The 26,727-nt window shown below is 36.0% G+C and overlaps 1 protein-coding gene across 22 annotated transcripts in view; it reads right to left on the reverse strand.

The window, feature by feature from the left end:
* The window catches only part of LMBRD2 (LMBR1 domain containing 2), a 61,350-nt gene that overhangs the window by 20,125 nt on the left and 14,498 nt on the right, over positions 1–26,727 (reverse strand). For 9 of the 22 annotated variants that reach the window (XR_014831132.1, XR_014831133.1, XR_014831131.1 and 6 more), the window contains exons 5-17: positions 24,877–25,044; positions 22,445–22,655; positions 19,746–19,820; positions 17,126–17,239; positions 16,573–16,756; positions 12,588–12,769; positions 11,896–12,029; positions 10,796–10,901; positions 9,655–9,752; positions 6,205–6,308; positions 4,974–5,020; positions 2,911–3,016; positions 750–879 (exon numbers count right to left, since the gene is read on the reverse strand). Coding sequence is in view for 12 of the 22 variants with exons in the window: in XM_021076992.2 (XP_020932651.1) it covers positions 750–879; positions 2,911–3,016; positions 4,974–5,020; positions 6,205–6,308; positions 9,655–9,752; positions 10,796–10,901; positions 11,896–12,029; positions 12,588–12,769; positions 16,573–16,756; positions 17,126–17,239; positions 19,746–19,820; positions 22,445–22,655; positions 24,877–25,044 (1,659 nt within the window). In the remaining 10 variants the exon portion in view is untranslated. Of the gene's footprint in view, positions 1–749; positions 880–2,910; positions 3,017–4,973; positions 5,123–6,204; positions 6,309–9,654; positions 9,753–10,795; positions 10,902–11,895; positions 12,030–12,587; positions 12,770–16,572; positions 16,757–17,125; positions 17,240–19,745; positions 19,821–22,444; positions 22,656–24,876; positions 25,045–26,727 lie in introns of all 22 variants that reach the window. The other 13 variants (XR_014831134.1, XM_085002064.1, XM_085002065.1 and 10 more) reach the window with 3 other exon arrangements.

A 26,727-nucleotide genomic window follows, 5' to 3' on the forward strand; every position in this document is an offset into this window, starting at 1 on the left:
AATGTTTTAGAGTCTATGACATATGACACACATGGCAGGGTGAGAAAGTAAAAAGAATGGGGTGGGAGATGTGACATCATGAAACCTAAGAGATTTAATAACTACTCTAGATTGTTGAAATAAAGAGAATATTCTAACTTTTTTGCTATTTATAGGTAATCCTATAGCAAATAGCTTCATGTATATGATGTTTTGCTTTTTACTTAATTATTTCTACATAGTATAATGGCTAAAAGCACAGAATCCATAGTCAGAGTCCTGAGTTATAAAAGCCTGACTCTCATCTGCAAGTTGTAGAACCTTGTAAGGTAAATGCCTGAGCCTCTCTGGATTAAAATCCAATTGGATTTACAACCATAAAACATAATTACTGCTGCTAAAGTGCTTAGAATAGTATTACAGTTATACTTACGTAACTATTGCTAAACATGATACATTTCATAAACAGGACTGTCAGAAACAGTCATATAAACATTGTCAAGATTCTGTCTATTGATTTTAATTCTTTCTTCTTTATAGTACCACTAGTATACTTAGGAAGCTACTAATTTCAACTACCACTACTGGATGCTATAATTTTTTACATATAAAAGCATCAGGAGGCATAAAAAGGTATCAAGGATCATTAATATGCTTTTTATTAGTAGTAAAAATGAAAATTTTCCTTATGTGTATTTATCTCATCAAGTCAGAATGTTATTAAAATTTCAGAGGAATGCTAGAGCCAAAATGACACAGCTGGAACTTACCTTTCTGATTCAGATTCAAGAGGATCATCAGTGAATGTTTCTGCATTAAAATCCAAAGGTTCTGCATCTTGAAGAAGTTCTATTCGGTCCCTTTCAGTCCTATTACTAGCCCTAGTATATTTGGATGCTGCTGCAAAGGAAGAAAAAATAAATTACCTTCTATTGTCTTTATGGGTCACATTCTATGGACATAAGGAAAGTGGAGATTATAAAGGATCTGACTTTTGATTGTGAAAACATCAAGAAAAGATAACTACATGGTTACCTTAAAATCATATTAAAATGACTAAGAGTACAATAGAAAATAACAAAGAAACGTTCTCCCTTGTAGTCAGTCTAAGCTTAAGAGCAGCTACCATGCAGACTTAATATTTAACTATGGTCTAATAACAGTGAAATTTTTCATATCAAATCAAGTTACAGTTGGTTTCACAGTGAATCCAGGGCTTGCTACATTTCATTTCTTGCTAGGATTTTCCTTAAGGTGTAAGCAACTCGAAGTCTTCAAGAGAGGCTGGAGTCTTTCTCCTATGAGGCAAGAGTTGAGGACAGTAATGTCCAACAGAAATAAACTGCAAGCCCCATATTTACTTTTAAGTTTTCTAGTAGCCACATTAAAAAAGTAAAAAAGAAACTGTGAAATCAATTTTAATATGTTTAAGGCAATATATAAAAAATATTTTCATTACAACACAGCTACACTGCAAATTTTCAACAGCCATATGTGGCTAATGGTCATTTATGGTCATCCTGGTCAGCACAGATCTAGAAAACTAACTCTCTCTTCTCTATGTGAAAGGGGTTTTCTTTATAAATAACCTGAATTTTCATAATGTTATTATGAGCAGTCCAATAACTATCTTACTGGTGTAAACTTCTTTACAAAACAGAAACAGACTCACAGACAGAAAATAAATTTATGGTTACCAAAAGGCGAATGGGTGGTCAGGGACGGAAAAATTAGGAGTTGGAATTAGGAGACACATACTACTCTACATATAAAACAGATAAAAGGTAAGGTCCTACTGTATAGCACAGGGAACTGTAGTCAATATCCTCTAATAATGGAAAAATAATCTACTAAAGAATATATATGTATGTTTATGTGTGTGTGTGTGTATAACTGAATCACTCTGGGAACTAACACAACATTGTAAATCAACTATACTTCAATTTAAAAAAAAAAAAAAACCTAACTATAACATAGTTCTTTTTGAAAACTTAAGGCAAAAGTTTTGCCTTAAATTTGTGGACTCTGTCCTTCATAATTTCTCTCATTAATTCAGCAAATACTGCCTACTACATGCCAGGTTGTCTTCTCTTAACCATTCTCCTATACTTCCAGATCTTCCACTCCGTAAACTCCAAATCCATGATAAGCTTCCAAATCTCTTCAGAGAATCTTGCCTCTATATTCTAGCTTTAATTGAAACTTTGGCTTTCTCCTATTTCTTCTGCCTTACATCTTATCCAAACACATCCTTTCTTCTTCATCTCCAGGGTCACTGCTTACTTTATACCCTCATCATTTTTGGACTGTATTACTAAAACAGATAGCAAACTGCTTTCTATGTCTCACTTTCCTGAAATCATGCTTCATATAGATGTCAAATTCATCTTCCTAAACCCCAAATCTGAGCATGCTTCTTTTAGATTGAAAAAGTTTTTTTTTTGTTTTTGTTTTTGTTTTTGTCTTTTTGCCATTTCTTGGGCCACCCCCATGGCATATGGAGGTTCCCAGGCTAGGGGTCGAATCGGAGCTGTAGCCACCAGCCTATGCCAGAGCCATGGCAACACGGGATCCAAGCCGTGTCTGCGACCTACACCACAGCTCACAGCAACGCCGGATCATTAACCCACTGAGCGAGGCCAGGGATCAAACCCTCATGGTTCCTAGTCGGATTCGTCAACCACTGCACCGCGACAGGAACTCCTGAAAAAGTTTTATAACTATTCATTTGACATCTCCTTCTCCTACCAGAATGCATATTTGAGTGTCTTCTTCCTCCTATTCACTGAGGGATGAAAAAGAAAAGTCACTACAGAAACACATTTAATAGTTCTATACAGGCATTTCTGAATGGGTAACCCAGTCCTCAGTCTCTATGCAAGCAAGCATAAGGAAAAAATTTCTAAGAAAACTAGACAACAAATTACTTACATCTGTTGGTACTAATATCTGAGAAGTTTGATTCTTTTGGGTCAACATGAACATTCCTGTTTCTAGTGGAATCTTCTCTACTGTGACCATAACGTTCTTTCCATTCCTAGGAAAGAAACACAAATACATATATAAGACAAGAACACACACAGTCAGAAAATAATTAATCAGTGTTAACAGATTATATACATAGAATAATATAATCAAATTCTTTTTCATCAGAAATTCATCAGATAATCAGTATAATTAGCAGTGTCTTTAAAAATCATAGATCAATAATTTTCTTATCTCCACATGATTTAAATAGTTATCAACCTTAATGTGAACAGACATTTACAGACAACTTTGCTAGCTATAATTAAGTTATTGAATTCTAAAATGTCAAAATAACATTACAACTATGATAAAGTGACTTTGACCATGTAAGAGTTACAATAATTCATGACAGTAAATGAGATGTTAACAAAATTTTCTTCCACCAAAAAAAAAAAAACCAAAAAACAAAAAACAAATCTTAGAGTCCTGAAAAGTCGTTTCTTTTTTTATCTATTTAGGGCTGCACCTGCAGTATATGGATGTTCCCAGGCTAGGGGTCAAATAAGAGCTGAAGCCACTGGCCTACACCACAGCCACAGCAACACCAGATCCAAGCTATGTCTGTGACCTACACCACAGCTCACGGCAATGCCAGATCCTTAACCCACTGAGCGAGGCCAGGTACTGAACCTGTGTCCTCATGGACACTAGTCAGATTCGTTTCCGCTGAGCCACGATAGGAACTCTGAAAAAGTCATTTCCTGATAGCAAAATCAGAGTTGTATACAAATATACTTAGGTAATGATTCACATGACACTGTGTCTTAGCTGCACTACAACCATATTACCTCGGATTCTACTCATTAAATTCTTAGAATTGAAAGGAACTTTAGAGGCCCTAATTTAATCTCCCATGCAGTGCAGGGTTTCATTCTAAAATAGCCATGCCAGATGCTACTTGGCTCTCTACTAGAAGACATGGGAATTTCTATGTGATTATCCTGTTGCAATTTTTGTTGTTGTTGTTTGTTTGATTGATTGTTTGCTTTTTAGGGCCACCCACATCTGCAGCATATGGAGGTTCCAAGGCTAGGGGTCTAATCAGAGCTGTAACTGCAGGCCTACGCCACAGCCTCAGTAACTTGGGATCTGCGACCCACACCACAGCTCACGGCAATGCTGGATTCTTAACCCACTGAATTAGGCCAGGGATCGAACCCAAGTCCTCATGGATGCTAGTCAGGTTTGTTAACCACTGAGCCATGCCAGGAACTCCTATCCTGTTGCAATTTTGGTATAAACCATGGAAGTTTTCCCAGAGAGGTGACCTCTATCTCCAGTAACTTCCACTCTTTGGTTCTAGTTATGTCTTCTGAAACAAAGAACAAGTCTCCCTTTATACAACAAACAAAGACAACTATCATGTCTCCTGAGTCTTCACTTTGCCAGTATGGACCACTCAGATTTTGAAAATTTGTGGTAACTATGACCAGACTTTTTGCATCTTTTGCCTTCTCATTCTGTAGGAGGTTATTTTGCCTAAAAAGACTACAGAAAAATTAAAGCAGAATAAAATTAATGTCATACTATCCAAAATAGCATAATTTTAAAGCAATCAAAATATCTTTAAAAGCAATCAAAATATCTTTATATGAATAAAGTTATTCATGTATTCAAAAAACTGAGCACCTGGATCTACCTTAGGAAAGAAACAGATCTTGGACATGAAGCAGTTTATTACTAATGACTTTTTGGAAAAGGTCTGACAAAATTGCCACCACATTGTAAATAAACTCTAGTTTAAAAAAAAAAAAAATATATATATATATATATATATGTATATATAAAGAAAAGGTCTGACAGGATACCTAGCATGTACATCTGAAACTACTTTCTGTAAAAATATATCCTATGTCATTTTTCCACTATTCTTTGGTCTTTAACCAATTATTCTAAATCAATAATATTCTTAGGATATTTCACCATTAATCTTTAGGCTACAGCAATTTAGTAAGTACTGTACTTACTCTTCTTCGATTTTCACCTTCTTCTTGCCGTTGCCTTTTTCTCTTCTCTAGAGACAGAAAAGTGGTCTCAAATTTGGTTTAACATGGTTTAATTACATGTAGAGTAACTGAAGTAAAGGTATCAGCTATGACCAATTTCCTTTAAATTACTACAAAGTCAAAGGTAATAGGTTATTATCGGAAGGAACCAGAGAGGTCACCTAACTCCATAAAGAATACCTTCTCTACTGCTGTTGGAGATGGCCTTTTAGGCTCTATCTACATAGTTTTATTGAGGAAGAAGTACTTCTCCATGGTGACTTAAAATTTGTTTCTCTGTAACTTATCTTTTTCTCTATGTCTTATCTTCTAAATTAAGTTCATATTTCTTTCTACTTAAAAGTCTTTTTCATTACTCTCTTCTGACTATATAACCACTGGTTTTTTTGTTTTTTCTGTAAGGTATGCCCTTACAGACTTATCATTCTGGCTATCCTTCTCTAAATTCCTTCTGACTTCTCAGTCTTACTCTTGAAAATCTAACCCAGGACTGGATACTCCAGATGAAGTCTAATTAATGCAAAAAGCGGTAGAACTATAACATTCATTAGACACCACCTTCCTGTGAAGCATGTGAAGGCCATAGTAGCTTATCTTAGAGTCATAACACATTCTGCCTGACATTCAAATAAGATCACACGAAAAACCCCAGACCCAAGTAGGGAGAATGTCTAAGAACCAATGTCCCAAAAACTCAAGTGTTGTTGTTCTCCCCCGCCCCCATTCTACCATCCACTCTAACATCAGGAAATTTGATATATTCACTTTTGAGATTAGGTTCTAGTAGAGTCCCATGTATTCTAACAGGTTGTTAACAATCAGCACATTCTAAAAACTAGCCTTGGCTTGAATGATTTCCTATACAGCATTAAAGCCATTCTTTAATGAGTTTTATAATTATATTTAACTTGGCAAATTTATTTCAAGGCAAACAGGAAAATGATTCCAACACCAAACAAGGGTATTATTTAGTTGCAGACATATTAATAATCTCTGCTGCGTAATTTCTTAAGAACAGATGAAACAATCATTTATGTTTTCAAATTATTTTTGCTATGCTTTATGTAGAATTTTAGCTAAAACACATTAGTTTGTAATTTCTAAGATTAAAAACTACAAATTATACAAACATTAATTTTGTACTTGGAGTCTTAGCACTTTCGCTTCATTTGTTTTAAAAGACAAATCTTACCTCGTCTGATTAATTCTTTTCCTTCATCAACTAAGTCTGATGTCATATCATTATCTCCCATGAACTGCTGGAAACCAAGTAGATTCAAACAACGAGTTCCCAAGCTAGTAAAAGTAGATTTTCAAAAGATAAGCATATTTCACACTGTAAATATTGAGACAAATTGTTCTTTAAGTACTTTCACCCTAAAGAAGACTATGTTTTATTGCTAGTTATCATGTCAGGTTACACAGAGCTACATTTGCCTTTCTTTAAGAAGTACTTCCTTCTCTTTCTAAGACGCTTAAATGCCCAGTACTCCATTGACCATGGTATATGCACTGTACTCAGATTTCTTACAGATCAAATTGTTAGGCCATTAGCATACTTTCAGAAGATTATTATACCAGGATGCTAAACAATGTCTATAATACAAAAGCAATTTATTCTTTTCTTATATTCAAATAGCAATTCTTTTTTTTTTTCTTTTTATGGCTGCACTTGCGGGATATGTAAGTTCCCAGGCTAGGGATCAGAGCTACAGCTGAGATCTACACCATACAGCAACACTGGATCTGAGATGCATGTATGACATAGCCTGCAGCAATGCCACACCCTTAACCCACTGAGGGAGGCCAGGGACTGAAGCCACATCCTCACGGAGCCTACATCAGGTACTTAACCTGCTGGGCCACAATGGGAACACCTCAAACAGCAATTTTAATACTGAAAATACAAAAACACAGTATTTACAAGTGTAGAATATTGTGGTTTACAAAGTCTTAATTATGCAAATTGATTTTCATATTCTATTTTTTAATCCTGATAACTAGTCAATTCTATTCAAATAAATGTTATTATAAACTCAGAACTGATTACTATATCTTCTCTTGGGGCTCTCATTTTGCATCTAATTTGGTATTTACTTTAAACTTCATTGTTGTGCAGGATGGGAATACTCACAAAATATGACACATGAGGGAAGGATTAATATTTGCTAAACTCCTTTTATGCATCAGACAATTTACAGATACTCTCTTATTTAATTCTTACTATAATTCTAAGAGATAAATATCACTTTACAGAAAAGGAAACAGAGGCTGGGGAATGAAATATTTTGCTAAAGATCAATTAATAAATTTTAGAGCTGAGAATTTCAGTCCAAGAAAAAACAAAGACAAGTTCTTTCCATTACCTCAGTTTTCAAACTTTTTCACTGATGTACTTGTACAGAAGCCTAAATACCACACGTGGAGCAAGATGGAGAGAGGAAGAAGGAGAGAGAAGGCAGAGAAGGAGTGTGCTGCGTGTATATACACACAAGTGCATTATGTGTGTTAGGAGGAAGGGAAGACAATGAAACAACTTTTAAAAAGTGAAGATTTCCCATTTTACATTAGTGATATGAAAAAATCTGGCTAGTTCATAAAGTATCTGCTTGTTTGAATACATAAAGAATGTTTGGTATGACCTACCAGTGAGTAAAACTGGGGTTTCAGGTGGGTGGTCATGCTAATTCTGTGACTTTAAATATTCCCTTACCATTTTCATATCGTGCGAAAATACGAGACTCCAGGATATGAAGTCCCAACTAGATTACTGTCTCTGGGAAGGTCTTAGACGTTTCTAAAGTGTCAGAAAACAGCTTTATACTCTCCAGGCAGTTACACATGAATATTAGCTCTGGGTATGGCTGTGTGGCTAGTTATATGGGAATTAGACTAATTATGGATGCATTTCAAAGGAAAATTGACCTATAAAGTCAAGTTACCACTGAAATGTCAATGAGGCATTGCTCTGCATACTCCTATAACAGAATACCTATCTTTATAGTTTGAAAATTGAAAAATATGATCTTTTTTCCCCTTAATGACAAATTGGCACTCAAAGTTTATCTTAACTATAAAACAACATTTTTAAGGAATTATTTTTAAGTTTAACAATTTTCCTTTTTGACATAATCCTTATATCTGTTTAAGATTTTATAATTGCCAAGCCACTATCCCACCCATCTATTCCTTGATCCATATAACAACCTAATAAGATAAGAAGAAATGCTAATCTTACCAATGTAACTACTAACCTAAGAAGACATGATTTACACATCACAAGGTCTTAATGTTCCAACTGCAGTTTATAAACTTTTAAAATGAGTAAGCATATAATAAAAATTTAGTTTTAGACATTCAAAGGATGACTGGTCTCTTTCCTTTAATACATCATTTTCATAGTATAAGCATCTGTCTTTTCTACCTTATGGGAAAAAAACTGAAAATATTAGATTTTTTCATCAGTTCGTATTAACAGTTTTATTTTAAATTATAATCCTTTAGCTCCTTTACTTATGAAAAGGTAAAATATAGATGTTTCTAAAAAATCAGTAGAGAATTTATCTTGAACAAGATTTGTCTGTTTACTCAATACTCTACTGTTAGAACACATATATTATTTATGATAACTCTATAATGGTATTGGAAGATTTAAATGAAAAGCGGTTGGATAAAACTTACTATCAGTAAAGTTTTCATTAAGTGGCACTTTTGGTGTGTCATGGAGCACTTAAGCAGCAATGAGGGTGGTAGGCAGACTGCAAGAGGAAGGCACCTGACATGCGGAAGTAGGGAAGACAGGGTGTGAGAAGCCAAGCACCCTTGTCCTTTAACTCCTTTTAAGTTTTACCTCCGCCAAGATTCTACCACCTTTTTGGATTCTATAAAAAAAGCGGCCCTGGAGTTCCTGTGTGGGGCAGTGGTTAACAAATCCAACTAGGAACCATGAGGTTGAGGGTTTGATCCCTGCCCTTGCTCAGTGGGTTAACGATTCGGCATTGCCGTGAGCTGTGGTGTAGGTCACGGACACGGCTCAGATCCCGCATTGCTGTGGCTCTGGCATAGGTTGGTGGCTACAGCTCCGATTAGACCCCCTAGCTTGGGAACCTCCATGTGCCGTGGAAGCGGTCCAAGAAATGGCAAAAAGACAAAAAAAAAAAAAAAAAAAAGACAAAAAAGAGCAGCCCTGTACTGCCTAAATACAACTGCTCCTCACCTGACCCTTTGTGCTGGCTATGATCTGAAGCATCTAGAAACCCCAAAATGACTGTGGGGAAAACCCTAAGACCAATTTATGTTACCAGATAGAAAACGGGCATGGGGTGTTTTATAAGCTACATTGTCAGCCAGTATCAAAGGCCAAGACTTAGAGTTAACATTTTGTAACTAATCCTATCACTTTGTGACTAACAAAATACTTGTAATAGAATAGCTCTCTCTCTCTTTTTCTTGAAAATGTCTTCAGAGGGAGAACCTAACCCAATCACTCAAGCAATCCCTTTAAACTATCCCTGGCATCCCCAAATTTACAATAAAACAAACAACAAAAACTCAACCAGTGATTTAAAAGAGCTTTAAGGAGAAAAGACATCCAAATCAGACTAAGAGTATGTGGAAAAATAAATGACGTTAAGTTTCTTACCTAAAATAAGTAGCAATGCAGAGAATTACCACCAACATAGGATAATATATATAGAACCCATCTGCAATAAAGGATAAAACTTTCATGGAACCCATAATCTGAGGAACAAGAAAAATTAAATTAGTACAGTTCTATATCTTTCTTTTTTTTTCATCATTAGACAATTTGCTCATAACCATTTATATCAATGAATTTGTAGTTTTCAAAAAAGAAATGAGGAGTTCTCTTATGGCATAGCAGATTAAGGATCCAGCGATGTCACTGCAGTGGCTTTGGTCACTGCTGTGGGTTAGGTTTGATCCCTGACCCAAGAATTTCCCACATGCCACAGGTAGAGCAAAAAAAAAAAAAAAAAAAAAAGTAAAAAAGTAGAAATAAAGCACTAAATAGACTAATTTTTAACTTCTCATCACAAGAAATTATAACTGTGAAAGGATGAATGTTAACTAAACTCATCGTGGTAATCACTTTACAATACATACCTTATGTTGTAAACCTTAAACTCATACGTTATATGTCTATTTTACATAGGGCCTCACCCATGGCATATGGAAGATCCCAGGCTAGGAGTCAAATAGGATCTGTGGCAACTGGTCTACGCCACAGCCACAGCAATGTCAGATCCAAGCCGGGTCTGCAACCTACACCACAGCTCATAGCAACACCAGATCTTTAACGCACTGAGCAAAGCCAGGGATTGAACCTGCAACCTCATGGTTACTAGCTGGATTCTTTTCCACTGAGCCATGACGGGAACTCCTGTCTGTTATATCTTAATTTGCTTATTTACTAAGATTGTCTCCTAAAGAAAATTAATATTTTATAAATATTACTGAAAATCATCAAATGCACTAAGACCATAAACATAAAAGTGAACACTATTATAAGTCAGGTCTATTTATAATGCTCAGCTGGACAATCTGTGTGAATCAAAAAGTAATTTTTTTATAATAAAAGAATGCAAAATCATTTCTATCTAGTCATTAGTAATTATACATGTCTTTAAAAAGTAAGTTTTAATGATTTTTAAAAAGATACTAAAAATTCTACAGAACTCTTCTCTAGCACTAAAAAAAATTTCACAATAATAGCAGCCCATATAGTAATGAATCTGAAGTCTTTTCTTTCTGACCAAACTTACAGACGTATAAGCAGTTGGCTGTGTATTCTTGTGAGAGATGGATGAATCCATATGGGTCAGTCCCAAGAAATTAAGACATAAAGGAGGAGTCAAACGGCAAAATAACCTGCAATAAGCATTTATAAATGCAATATGTAAAAAATAAAGCAGCAGAATATATTTTATATTATGTTGAAATACATTAAGAACATTTCAGATCATTGTAACTATTATTCTCATCTATATATACTTTGAATCCTTCATGTGAACTACACTTACTTACTTGGGAGACATTATGCAAATTCTATTAATCACATCCTCTTTAAAGATAAGATGCTTCAGTTATCAATTCCTCTTGAAGCTATTAAAACCTAACATGACGGACTTAACAATATGAACAAATAATAGATTGTGCAACCTAGCCCAAGCTGGAGCCATTTCTCTAAACTATTGATAAATCTTTTGGCAAAAAGTTATTCTTTTGGTGTTCTTAGTCCTCTACAATTCAGTTCAAGGCCACTGAATCTCAGAACACTTTCCAGGTCTGACTTAGCCTCTAATTCCTCAAATGTTCCTATTATGACTAACCTATTTATTGACGCTCTAATTGGTAAGTCCAGGCTCACTGTCTTTCTTTCTTTCCTATTCTAGCATACCTATTTTAACCTTAAACTTCGAGCAAGATTTAGCTAGCAATCAATAAGCATCTAATTAATACTTAAAACTAGTCAATTAGATCACAGATATGTAACTCAGGTGTTAGTGAAAGACCTATAAACAAGAAAATAGGAGTTCCCGCTGTGGCTCAGTGGAAACGAATCTGACGAGCATCCATGAGGACACAGGTTTGATCCCTGGCCTCACTCAGTGGGTTAAGGATCCAGCAACCATGAGCTGGATCACAGATGCAGCTTGGATCTGGCATTGCTGTAGTTGTGGGGTAGGCCGGCAGCAACAGCTCCGATTCGACCCCTAGCCTGGGAACCTCCATATGCTGCAGGTGAGGCCCTAAAAAGACAAGTAAATAGATAAATTTTTTTAAAAAAAGAAAATAAAGGAGAGCTCTATAAAAACACATGCAATAGAGACATTTTCATTGAGTCTAAATACAATTTACTCACATGCCACTGAAAAGAAGGCTGTAAGCATCAGTCTGGTGATGTGAAGCCAAGTAATAATAGTTAAATACACGAATCCTGAACACAGTAGAATAAACACAGATGCTCAGGAAGAAGATGGAAAGGAAGCAAGCAATCTAAAACGACAAAATAAAACAAAAAACTCATTTAAGACTAACAGACTTAGCATTTGATACACCATCACAAGCATTATCCTTTAATTCACGCTAACATTTACTGACATAAAATTTAAACATGGTTTAACAGTTTTGTTAATCATCTAAGAAAATGAAATTACCAAAAAAAAAAAAAAAAAAAAAAAAAGCTACGTCTCAATCAGTCCCACATCTTATTTACATGTTTCAGATCTACCTCCTGAAGTGAGCCTGTTCTCCCACTCCCTTGGCAACTCTTCATGTGGAAGAGTTAAGTAGCTTCACTGGCATAAAGAGGATAAAAGTATTCTCATAAAAATATTGTGCACTATTTTGCACTTTTTCATCTCTCCTCAAAAACAGTTCTTGGTTTTTATTGTCTGGGTAAAATGATGAAGCTCATTTCTGGAAATCTGAATAATAAGTGGGAAACTTCACTGCTTTCATTATTACTGAATAAATATATGAAGAAAAGATACAATAGTTAAAGATTACACTATAAACTGACATATATTTATGACAGATACAAAATAAACTGACCTCTATATAAATATAGTTGTATGTTTTTTCAGCCAGCTGTATGAAGACTGCAAAGAGGGATAAGACAGGTGTCGTGCTAAAGAATGTGCACTCTGACCACACGACAATCACGGAGAAGATGGACAATACCACAGCAAGTATCCTATAAAACCACGGTCGCAAAAGACATTCCCAGTACCACTCTGAAAGATGAAAGAAAAAAATGATTAGGAAAACCGTAAAGGAGTAAACAGTGCATTTACAGTGCCTCAAAATACCTCCATACAAGATATGTAATTGCAAAGAGAAGAACAGTGGAGAAACCAGACAGACAGCATCCTAAAAGTGATCACCAGTAATGGGACAAACTGTTATTGGGGCCTTCCGCTATGATGCTCTGACAAGAACATAACATCACTGCTGAGGCATTCCTGCCAAAAATACAGAACCCACACCTGATCATGAGGAAACATCAAACTCAAATTCAGGGACATTCAATAAAAAACTGGCCTGTACTCTCCAAAAACATCAATGTTATAAAACAAATGGAGATTTGGAAATTGTCACAGATTTAAAAAGACTAAGGAGATGTGACAACTAAATGCAATGCATGATCTGGGATTTTTCTGCAAAGAATATTTTTGAGACAATTAACAAAATCTTAACAAAATCTTTAGATAATCATACTGTATCAATGCTAATTTCTTTATTTTGATCATTGTACTTGGTTGTGTATGAAAATATCTTTATTTTTAGATAATACACACTGAAACATTGTGAGGTAATGAAGTACCATGTCTGGATTCAACTTTAAAAAGATTAAGGAAAAAAATACATATAGAAAGATAAAGCAAATGACTTAAAGTAAGATGTTAACACTTAAAGAATCCGAGTACAAGGCATATGGGAATTCTTTGTACAATTCAGGAAATTTTTTTTTTTTTTTTTTTTTTTTTTGGGGCCACACCTGTGGCATATGGAAGTTTCCAGGTTAGGGGTTGAATTGGAGCTGCAACTGCCAGCATACGGCACAGCCACAGCAACGCGGGATCCGAGCAGCGTCTGCAACCTACACCACAGTTCATGGCAATGCCAGATTCCCGACCCACTGAGTGAGGCCAGGGATTGAACCTTCATTCTCATGGATACTAGTCAGGTACGTTACTGCTGAGCCACAAGGAGAACACTTTAGACAACTTTTTGTTAAGTCTCACTTTAGGCAGAAAAAAAAAAAAAAGTTTTAAAAAAGAAAGCTCACCAAATTGAAAAGGCTATATATTTCACTTCATTTGTTGAAGAGCTGAGCTCCTAGCTCACTCTGCGTCTTTTCAACCCTTACTCACAAGATAATTCCTGGTGATTTCAATACCCACATAGGCGATCCTCCTTCTAACACCCTGATCTTTCACTTCTTTGATCTCCCCTCCTTCAATGAGTCTGTCCTCAAACCTACCTCAACTACTCATCCTATCATCTCATTACAGCATTCCTATCTCCAAGCAATACCTTTATCGAATATTCCAACTCCACTAACTTACCCTGCACAAACAATCCATTTTTTCTACCACCTTTTTCTTGCCACTAAACACCCTGATGTCCTTATTGCTTTCTTCACCCAGCTCAGATTCCACAGTCTTCGAGGATAATCACTCTCCAATATCCTAATTCCTTTGCCCTCTCTCATTTCCTTGTACTTGCTAAGCTAAACCACACTCTGGTTGGATCTAACTCCTTGGCTACCCTGAGCCTGCATCTATGGAGTTCCACACTGCAGGACTAAGACACAAAACTTTACTGATTTGTCTCACTTTAAATTCTTTTTTTTTTTTTTTTTTTTTTTTTTAGGGCCACATCTGCAGCATATGGAAGTTCCCAGGCTAGAAGTTGAATCGGAGTCACAGCTGCTGGCCCACCCCACAGCCACAGCAACTCAGGATCCAAGCTGCATCTGTGACCTACACCACAGCTTGCGGCAATGCCAGATCCTTAACCCACTGAGCAAGGCTAGGGATCAAACCCACATTCTCTTGGATATTAGTTGGGTTCATTACCACTGAGCTGCAATGAAAACCCCGTCACTTTAAATTCTTAATCACTTAGCTTCAAGTAGACCCAGAGCACTGCAAGGCTAGCCTACTGTAATTCACCATTCTTCTCCCATGCCTACTCTCCTAAGCAACTATTTTGCACCTTCTTTCCTCAAATCTTCAAAATCTCTTGTCCTATACTCAGTCTCAGCATTTCACTGAGAAACTAGAAGCTGAAAGAAGAGAACTTCCCTGAGGGCCCACGACTACATCATTTCACCTGTTCAGGTACATCTGTGCCTTACCTCCGAAGCTAAGGCCATTCTCCTCACTATTCACTATTTCCCATTTCGTTTCTCTTATATACGAACATTTTCCCAGCCACTTTCTTCAGTCTCACCCAATTTCCTCAAAGGTATCATTTGCAAATTACGTGCAATACTTTCTCTCAACCCCACCATCCTCCTTCAGCTACTCCCTTTTTCCTCTATTCCCTTTCATAAGGAAACCATTTTGAGTGTCGTCTCTTCTGTCTGTAACTGCTCTCCTTCTTAATTTCTTTCAAACTTCAATCAGGCTTTTTTCCCCTTCTTCCCACCTCACTTCTCTGAAATCCAATGGTCAAATCTTAATATCCAGGATAATTTACGTCTCTGTAACATTTGAGAAGGTACTTTATAGGCCTTTTCCTGAAAACACTTCACTGTCCTGGTTGTCCTCAGATCTCACTGGCCACTCCTTCTTTAATCTTTCTCTTGGTTCCTCCACATCACCGTCATGTCTAGGAGTTCCCGCTGTGGCACAATGGGATCAGTGGCATCTCTGGAGTGCTGGGACGGAGAGTCAATCCCTGGCCCAACCCAATGGGTTAAGGATCTAGTGCTGCTGCAGCTGCGGAGTAGGCTGCAACTGCTGCTCAGATCTGATCCGTGGCCCGGGAATTCCATATGCCACAGGATGGCCGGCCAGGGGGACCCTCCCATCTAAATTCTGGAGTGCCTCAGGCTTGGTCCTCAGATTTTCTCTCTTCTCTGTCCTATCACTTCTTCACTGACTTTATCCTGATCCTGGTCCACTTATACACTGATGATACTCTGTATTTGCAGAGCAGAATTCTTCCCCAATATCTATAACCAACCACCTATTCAGCACTGTGTTTACCTTTATGTGTATATTGCCTGTTTTTCTCTCTCCACAAGGGCAGGATTTTGCCTTTTTTGTTCAGTGATATATATCAAGCACCCAATACACAGCATATATATGCTCAAATACTTGCTGAGTAAATGAAAACAAGTATCACATCATTCCTTTATTTAATTAAAAAAGATCTTCACTGAAGAAGTTTTCTGAGATATCTGTTATGGCCAGTATGTCCTCATACTCAAGACCAAACATGAACAAGAGAATCAAGTGAACAGTTAACAGTTCATTGTCCTGGTTGTCCTCCTATCTCACTTCCAACACTGACACTGTGACACTTTGGTATTTTCATTAAGTTCCTCACACTAAATTTGATAACATTTATATAATCATAAAGGAGAATAAAATAATTATGACTTTTGAATGTAGGTTTTATAAACAGACTAATAAATGTAAATAATCAAAGAGAAAGTCTTAGGAGAACATTTTAGGAGCATGTCAAGACTAAAGAAGAGATCCAAGACTGATATAAAATTGCTTAAAATTCTAATTGTTTTAAGTACATATTACATTTACAAAATATGCTTGATATATCACATATAATTTTCATAGAATTTTGGTTATCTGTGACGTAACAATGGAAGCTGATAGGTTATATGTTATATGATAAGTAAAATAGTTTTTTTTAATGGGGGAAGAAGTTCATCAGATACATAACATTATCACATGATATAAACAAATAACACAAATATAATTTGACTTTCCATTGTTGAAAATATATACTTTCCTTCAGAAAAATGATCAGTATTAAACTTTGAAATGTATATCAAATTACATACCAACTGTAGGATTATAAAGATATTGAATAAATCTATTTTCTGGCTCTGGTGATTGAAAGGTATGAACAAACTGACAAGTAGCACTAGTTTCATTTTTTGCAACATCTTCTAGATAAAACGCTTGTTCCAAAAGAATTTGCCATTGTACTTGAGTTCGACGATGTCTCTGAACTGAATAAATCACCTAAAAAAAAGAGAAGAGGAGGTATACTTGTCAGCATTCTGATGCAATGGTGATTCAACTCCCCACAAAGGAGCAAGTATGGGTCACAGAAATGAGGAAGTGCTAGAGCATTTACTGGGTATGGCCAAGGATGTTAATATTCTATAATATATGTAACAGTTATGCTCAGTGAATAGTTCTCCTTCCCAAGACGTCCACAGTACCCCTGTGGAAAAACACAAAGTTAAAACACTTCAAAGAAGAATATGAGGACAGGGTCAAAGAAAGTTCCTGATACACATTTACTTAAAATTCTTTTTTTGTGAGGAGTAATTATAGATCTTACTAAAACCATCCCAAAGGTTAAAAGGCTACAATTAATAAAGTTACCTGTTTATGTAGTTTTACCAGACTTTTTTCACTTGGATAGGTATTACGCTTTTCATCAAAATCTTCATAATCATCCATGTTCCTACCCATTTTTTCCTGATACTCTACAGGGCACTAAAAGGGAAAATTAGGCTTTTAGAAATTTTATTTGCAAAAATATAAGCAAATTTATTTTTATTAAAAGTCTTTCATTCTTGGACATTTCTAATTTTCTCACAAACATCTTCCAGATCTGGAGTCATCTGCTCCAGTATTAGTCATTTAATACCTATAGGAACCTGGGTGAGTTAGTTAACCTCCCTGAATAGGTCTCAAAAGGTAGAAAATGTAAGAGAAATGATTAGAGAGAATTGTTGCCAAGACTATCATCTTAGCCAAAAGGAACACTAGCCAGTAATCAATATAACAGACTTAAAATGACGAAAAGAACTGGACAGCCACAGGCAAATAAATGAAATTATACCACTATTGCACACTATACACACAAATCAACTCAAAATGGATTAAAGACTTGAATGTAAGACCTGAAACCATAAAACTTCTGGAGGAAAACACAGGCAGTTCACTCTTTGACACTGGTCTTAGCAATATCATTCTAAATATGTCTCCTCAAGCAAAGAGAACAAAAGCAAAAACACACAAATGTGATTATATAGATCAAACTAAAAGGTTTCTGCACAGCAAAGGAAACCATCAATAAAATGAAGAGACAACCTACCAAATGAAAGTATATTTGTAAAGGAAATATCTAATAAAAGGTTAATATCCAAAATATATAAAGAACTCATATAACTCAACAACAAACAACCTGATTGAAAAATGGGTACAGGAACCAAACAGTTATTTTCCTAAGAAGACATACAGATGGCCAACAAGTACTAATTATTAGAGAAGTGCAAATCAAAACCACAATGAGCTATCACCTCACATCATCAGAAGTGCTATCATCCAAATGACAAGAAACAACAAGTGTTGGCAAAGATGCAAAGAAAAGGGAACCATCACACACTGCTGGTGGGAATGTAAACTGGTGCAGCCACTATGACAGACAGTATGGAGAGTCTTCAAAAAATTAAGAACAGAACTACCATATGATCCAGCTATCCCAACTCTGGGTATTTATCCAAAGAGTATGAAAACATGAATCCTAAAAGACATCTGCACCCCCTACCCCATGTTCACTGCAGCAATATTTACAATAGCCAAGACAGGGAAAAAACCTAATTGCCCATCAACAGATGAATGGATAAAAAAGACATTATACCTATCTCTCTCTCTCTAGATACATACCCATCTATCCATACACACATACACACACACACACACACACAATGGAATACTACTCAGCTATTAAAAAAAAAAGATAAAATCTTGCCGTTTGAGACAACATGAATGGACTTTGAGGGTATTATGTTCAGTGAAAAAAGCAGGATAAAGACAAATGCCATATGATTTTAACTCATATATGCAATATATATAAATATAAAAAACTAATAAACAAATGAAAACAAGATAAATGAAGAAAGCAAACCAAACAAAAACAAACATGTAGACAGAGAGAATAGAGTAGTAGTAAGGAGTAGAGTTAAATGGGTGAAGGGGATCAACTGCATGGTGACTGATGGAAAATAAATTTTTCGTAGTGAGGATGGTGTGGGGTATAGAGAGGCAGAAATATAATGTTGTACACACAAAACTTATATAATGCTATAAATCAACGTTATCTCAGATAAAAAATACTTATGTACAAGTATTTAAAAAGAAATTAAATCAGGGAGTTCCCGTTGTAGCACAGTGGAAACGAATCTGACTAGGAACCATGAGGTTGCGGGTTCGATCCCTGGCCTTGCTCAGTGGGTTAGGGATCTGGCGTTGCTATGGCTGTGGCATAGGCTGGCAGCTGTAGCTCCGATTAGACCCCTAACCTGGGAACCTCCATGTGCCACAGGTACGACCCTAAAAGGATCAAAGTCAAAAAAAATAATAATAAAATAATAAAAAGAAAAAGAAATTAAATTAAATACAGGAAAAATAGCAGTTCAGTGGTTCTGTAGTCATACAGAAGACAACTGGGGAACTCATTTCTGGAATAATCATTTTTGGAAGCATATGAATAACCTTAATTCAATATTAATGCATCAAAACCTTAATTGTATGGTTTCTTATTAAATATCTGCATTAAACATCTTATAATGTCATTCATTTTATGAAATATGTACTATAGTATAAAATAACATGTACAAAGCTAATCAAAAGTGATTATTGAGCACCTAGTTTGTTTTCTTACAGGAGATATGCCTTTAATGAGCACATTTAATGACACTTACAAACTATAAAGGTCCATCTCTATCATCGTGTCATGACAATCATAATACATTATTTAACATAACCTCTATAGCCAAATTTCAAAGGAAAATACTGCCAATAAATAGTGTTAAACTATAATGGCAAAAGAACAAATTCTATGTACAAATTACTATTCATTTATGGTTAATATTTTCATGAAAATGGAAGGGAGTTGTAAGACTCAACCATAGGCTGTTCTCATACTTTTTTGACGCTTTTATAATATTATATAAATTTCTACTTCAAAAGGAAAGAGATGAGAATATTTAATTACCTTTTTAAGTATTGTGTCAACACATTTTCTCAGTGGGTGGTTATACTTGATGCTCTCATTTACTTTACGAACCTCCTATAAAAACAGCAAGATAAATAAAATTATTTCTATTTCTACAGATTAGATGTTTCAAATGAGGATGCTCTAGTACTATGTATAGTCCAACAAGTTTCAACCCAAATTACTTACATAGCATAAACATAAAGTTCCGTTCACTGAATAAAAGTTCTTAAGAACACAAAGAAAAACACAAAGTTATAGATTAGCTATATCTACATGGTTCCACTTTTTATAATTTTCTAGATTTACTGCCTTATCTTTTGATTACTTGGTCCACAAAGATGAATAAGCATTGTAAAAAGTCATGAAAGATAAGGCAAACTTTGCAATCCTAAAAGAACTGGAATGTGTTCTTCTACCTTGCTCACCAAGCTCAATTATCTCATTACCTAAAATACAAAGAAACCAGAGAAAGCAGAACAAGCTAAAAATGTCACAAAGCACCTGCCCCTTTCCAATGGGAGGTTACCCGACAGTAGTCAAAACCAATGATTCATTCCACATTTTTAAAATTAAGAGTACACTATACATCAGCACCATGCTCGGTATAAAGTCACCTCTACCCATACTGGAGAGTAGGGTGGGAAGACATGCTGTGATAAGTCTTCCACTATGGTGTGGTGATGAGGTGATTAAATAAACAATTTAATGAGTATGAAAGGCATAGAGGGGCTAGGGAGGGGAATGTTTAGAACCATTAGTTACCAAAGAATCACAATATTCTATAATCCTATTGAAATTTTTAAAAAGTTGTAATCCGTGTTCTAGGCAGAAGAAATAGCATGTTTAGGTTGAGCGGCAAGAGCAAACCAACCAGGATATTAAAAAGAACAGTCTGATTGCAGGGCAGAGAATGGCCTTAAGTGATGTAAAACTCGAAGAAGAGAAACCATCTGGCGTACAGCCAAAGTTACGAAAAACATATAAATAGATGGCAAAATCAAATCACTATTCTTAATACATGGAGAGCTCCTACAAACCAACAGAAAAATAGAAAGATACAAAAGAAGCAAGAGACTAATAAATGTCTGAAGAGACAGTCAATTGTACTAAAAAAATTACAAATTTTTAAAATGAGTTTTCTTATAAAATTATAAAAAATTGCTATTATGTAATGAGGTAAGATTATGGGGGGAAAAGCACAGCTATACATAGTAAAATGTGACATAACCTATTTGGAAAATAATTTAGCAATATCCATCACAATTTAAAATATGCAAGTTCCATGAATAACCTGTACCAACAGACACTGCTCCCATCGAGGAGCTGAGCTTAGTGATGAAAACAGACATTATTCAAACAGAAATGGTGTGAAAACTGCTGTTTAATCTAGCATGGAAGACTTCCTGACAAACTGGTTATTTAAACTGAGATAAAAAGCTAAACTGAGGATAAGAGTCAGCCAACCAAAGGAAGGAGCAAAAATATTCCAGGCAGAGGGGCAGCATGTACTAAGGCCTCCAAGGAGTTTCAGAGAAGTGAAAGAGGTCAAGTGTGACTAATGGGAAAGGAGAGTAAGGGCCTGAGTAGCACTTGATCAGGCTAAAGAAGTAAGAGCAAAGTATCCCAATAACAGTTCGTTCTGAGGTCAATGAGCAAGGCCTAAAAACAGGAATGACAAGAATTGAGTTAAAAGATGCTTGAGGCATCATCACATAACAATTTTCCATGTCTATGCTGTCTTAAAGTTTTGTTGACTTGTTAGCACACCTCTGAATGTTCCATTATATATTATATATTATACATGAAATATACATAGAATACATGAAAACTTGATTATACATTATATAATATACAATAAATTAACAGCAAAATTTTACAATTTGTTGCATTTTTTGTGTGTATACTGTTGAAATTTGTACTCTCAACAACTCTGTCATGTATTTCACAAGTGAGTACAAGTAAGCCTTATTAAGATTACAGATTGGAAACAAAACTTAATAGATACAATTTCCAATGCAAAATGTTCTCTAAAGAGGTTTCCATGCTTGGTGGGATTACTTTGGATCAAATTTTCACGAAGAGGTATCCTGTGATTGTATTTTCACTTCTACTATGTCCCAGTAACCATATAACTTTTATCTAATCTGGGAAACTTTTGAGTCTTTTAACTATTAAAACGAGTTCCCATTGTGGCTCAGCAGAAATGAACCCGACCAGTATCCAAGAGGACATGGGTTTGATCCCTGGCCTTGATCAGTGGGTTGAGGATCCGGCATTGCTGTGAGCTATGGTGTAGGGTACAGACATGGCTTGGATCCCGTGTTGCTGTGGCTATAGTGTAGGCCAGCAACTGTACCTCCTATTTGACCCCTAGCCCAGGAACTTCCATATGCCAGAGAGTGGCCCTAAAAAAGAAAAAAAAAAGTTACTCTCAAGACAACAAGTATAATCCTGCACTGCTGGATATATTCTCCTTGGATTTTTGTCAGTTAGAAGATGGAGCTGATACCTCACAAAGCTAAACAGCCAACTAGAAATCATTCGAATGGATGAGACATTCTTAAGAATTGCACATCACCAAATTTTTAGTCTAAAGCCCATCAGTGTACTAATAACAACAACAAAACCAACAGTGTATCCAAAAGGAAATACACACAACTTGATGACTACTGACTGTAAGCTTTAGACTTGCTTACCTCCATGACATCTTCTAAAGTCTCTTCTGCATCTGCTTTCTCTGTCATCAATTTGGCTGCCTTAAAATAAGTTTTCATTAGTAGATAACCTCTTTTTGCTCCATTCCAGTATGACCGAGGAATTTCTACCAAGCCATACCCCAACAACAACACAAGCAGAAACAGACCCCAGGTATTTGCGGCAGCTATCCCAATTGTCTGAAGCTGGTTCCTAAGAAAGGGAAAACATAAGCAGAGAACTGTGGTAGATAAATTTTTCTGATAAAAAAAGGAAAACAAAACTAACCAGTGTTAAGTGGTTTTTCAGAAAACAACTGCCCTAAGGGATAGCTATATTTTTATATGAAAAAAATTCAACCTTCAAATCCTCAGCTACTCTTTCAGTAACAGCAGATAATGTGTGTTTTAATGAAAAGTGAAAGAGTGTGACTACAGAAATAGATGTTAACACAGGAAACACAGCTTCTATCAGAATTAGAATCCTGGATAACTTGACAAAATGATCTTGAGGAAAACGTATTTTTCATTAGGTGCTTTCTTTTTCAATGTTAACCAAGAGGAGCCTGATAAAAAATTTTAACTCTGAAAAAATGTTAACTTGTTAACTTGTTTGTTAACACTCTGACATAAAACGACAATAATATCTCCTCGGATCCCTGTCCTAGAGTAATGACAATAAAAACAAAAATAAACAAATGTGACCTAATTAAACTTAAGTTTTTGCACAGCAAAGGAAACCATAAACAAAATGAAAAGACAACCCACAGAATGGGGGAAAATCTTTGCAAATGAAGTGACTGACAAGGGATTAATCTCCAAAATATATAAACACCTCCTACAGCTCAATACCAAAATCAAACAAACCCATCAAAAAATGGGCAGCAGATCTAAACAGACAATTCTCCAAAGAAGACATACAGATGGCCAAAAAACACATGAAAATATGTTCAACATCACTCATTAGTAGAGAAATGCAAAACAAAATTACTATGAGGTACCACTTTACACCAGCCAGAATGGACATCATCAAAAAGTCTACGAACAATAAATGCTGGAGAGGGTGTGGAGAAAAGAGAACCCTCTTACACTGTTGGTGGGAATGTAAACTGGTGCAACCACTATAGAAAACAGAATGGAGATTTCTCAAAAAACTGAAAATAGAATTACTACATGATCCAGCAATGCCACTCCTGGGCATCTCTCTGGAGAAAACCATGACTCTAGTCAGACATGGAAGCAACCTAAATGTCCATCAACAGAGGAGTGGATAAAGAAGAGGTGGTAGAGGAATTCCTGTCATGGCTCAGCAGAAACGAATCTGACTAGTATCCATAAGAACACAGGTTCAATCCCTGGCCTTGCTCAGTAGGTTAAGGATCCACCGTTGCCATGAGCTGTGGTGTGGGTCACAGACGTGGCTCGGATCTGGTGTTGCTATGGCTGTGGCATAGGCCAGTGGCTACAGCTCCAATTGGACCCCTAGCCTGGGAACCTCCATTAAGTCTCAGGTGAGGCCCTAAAAAAAAAAAAAAAAAGATGTGGTACATATACACAAGGGAATATTACTCAGCCATAAAAAGGAATGAAATAACAGCATCTGCAGCAACATGGATGGACCCAGAAATTATCCTGCTAAGTGAAGTTAGCCAGACAGTGAGACACAAATATCATATGCCATCACTTACATGTGGGATCTAAAAAAAGGATACAATGATCTTATTTGCAGAACAGAAACTGACTCACAGACTTTGAAAAACTTATGGTTACTAAAGGAGACAGGTTGGGGGGAGGGATGGGCTGGAGGTTTGACGGAAATATTCTAAAATTAGGTTGTAATGATGGCTGTACAACTATAAATATAATAAAATTTATTGAATTTTAAAAAATGTTAACTTGTTTTGAAGCATACCCACAAATCTATGGACTCCAACAGTAAGGATTCTCATTACTACTCTATTCCTAAACTTTTCAGATCTGACTCTACACATATATTACAGATCGCAAGTATAATACAGATTTCAGAAGTTCTCTTGTGGTGCCATTGGTTAAGGATCTGGTGTTGTCACTGCAACAGCTTGGGTCACTGCTGTGGTGCGAAGTGAAGCCCTGGCCTGGGAATTTCCACATGCTACAGACGTGGTCAAAAAAAAAAAAAAAAAAATGCAGATTTCAATTTTACTGTAATGATAAATCTAACATTAAGGAGAAATATGCCCTCAAATTATAGTCAGAACAGAACAAAAGAAAAATATTCACAAGTTCCAATGAGAAAAAAAACTAGGTTTTTTAGTCGTATACAAAATTTGAAAATCTATCTAAAAATCGTAACAATAGGATTCTCAATGAAAAGTCTATTTGCCTACATATGAGACTTTTATTTTTTAAAAATGCAACTGGACACAGAAACAATGTTAAGAACATGATTTTCTTACCATTCTAAGTGCAAGTGTGGGTTTACAGCTACATAAATTAAAAATGCTCCAAAAATCAGCAAGTAGGTGCCATAATAGATTGCATTCTCAATCAGTGCAGTTTTGATCTTTCCAGTGATAGAAAACCCTCCTGATCTTGCATATGACTGCATAAAAGGTAACAGAATCCTAGATGATTAGGAAAAAAGTGATTAAAAAACACATGCTATGTCTGTACAATCTCAAAATACCAGAAATATGTGAATCTCAATTTTAATATATGGCTCTTTTCATGAATAAATGATTTTGAATAATAATACTGAACAAACTATAACAGATGGCTGAATATTTTTCTAATACTAATTTTGGGGAAGAGCAAAGCATACTTCTGGGAGCAAAAGGAGGCCACAGTGACCAGGAGAGAGTATGACAGCATAAGTGACTTGAATAAATCTAAAGTCAAACCTTTAAAGCTTTCATGAATAATTTAGATTCCACCCAAATAATAATGAGGAATCATTTTCTTTAACAGAAAGGAGATATGTTCAAATTTTAGTTTTCTAAAGACCATTCAGCACAGAGAATGGACTTAAAGGGAACAAAACTGGAACTATTCAGAGAGGTAAGGGCCGGTGGTGTGGTGAGAAGCAGGAGAGAAGGGTGGCTGTCAGTATACAGATTTTGAAGTAGCAGGACATATTCCAAAGGAGCTGCATAGGGAGTGGTTGGCCGGCCAGTTCCAGAGTTCAGGAGAAAGGATCAGAAATACAGATAGATTCAGAGTCATTACCCTTCAATGGTACTGAAATAACATCAGTTTATGAGATCTAGAAGGGTGAGTATAGAGAATGAATAAGAAGGAAAAGAACGGAGACTAACCCCTAAGGAGTATCAACTTTTAAAGGAAAGGCAGACAAACAAGAGGAGAGGCCAGCAAAGGAGACTGAAACAGAAGGATATGGAAGAAAACTAAGAGTATATGGAATAGAAACCAGAAGAAAGTATTTGAAAGTAGAGAGAGAAAACAATGGAATCAAGTGCTGCTAAGAGGTAAAGTACATTAAGAGTCTGTATGCATAAGTGGAGAAGGGAAAGTAGAAAACAAGGGTTCAATGGGTAAGGAAAGTGTAAGCAGCAAGCAAATGGAGACACTAAATGTAGACAATTCATTTAAGAAGTTTGGATAGGCAGGATAAACTATGGTATATTCACAAAATGGAGTACTTTACAGAGATGAAAAAGAAAAGAATACTGGGACATACAACATAGAGGAATCTTCTAAATATGTGAGTAAAAAAGGAAGAAAGGCGCAAAACAAAAAAAAAAAAGCACATACTTTATAACTCTGTATGTATCAAGTTGAAAAGCAGGCAAAACTAATCTATGGTGATGAAGTCAGAATCACGGCTACCTTTGGGGAATATAATGACTAGGAAAGGGGTATGAGGGAAGCTTTGGGGATGTTGTTAATGTTATATATCATATCTGAGTGCTGATTATATGGGTGTATTCACTTAGGAAAAAGTCAAACTAAACACAATCTGGGAGATCCCATTGCGGCTCAGCAGGTTAAGAACCCAACAGTGTTCGTGAGGTTGTGGGTTCGATCCCTGGTCTTGCTCAGCAGTGAAGGATCCAGTGTTGCCACAAGCTGTGGCATAGGTCACAGATGTGGCTCGGATCCAGTGTTGCCATGGCTGTGGTGTAGGATGGCAGCTGCAGCTCTGATTTGACCCCTGGCCTGGGAACTTCCATATGCTGCAGGTGCAGCCAGAAAAAAAAAAAAAAAAAAAAACCCACAAGCTGCGCAATTTTTTGTACTAATTTATACCTAAAAAAAATTCTCTCTAAAAATTCAGCTGTGATGAGGAA

The sequence above is a fragment of the Sus scrofa genome, chromosome 16 (assembly GCF_054392235.1).
Source record: "Sus scrofa isolate SSC_HxYL_T2T_F1_AM1 chromosome 16, Sscrofa_HxYL_maternal_Yorkshire_Landrace_v2.0, whole genome shotgun sequence".
Lineage (NCBI taxonomy): Eukaryota > Metazoa > Chordata > Mammalia > Artiodactyla > Suidae > Sus > Sus scrofa.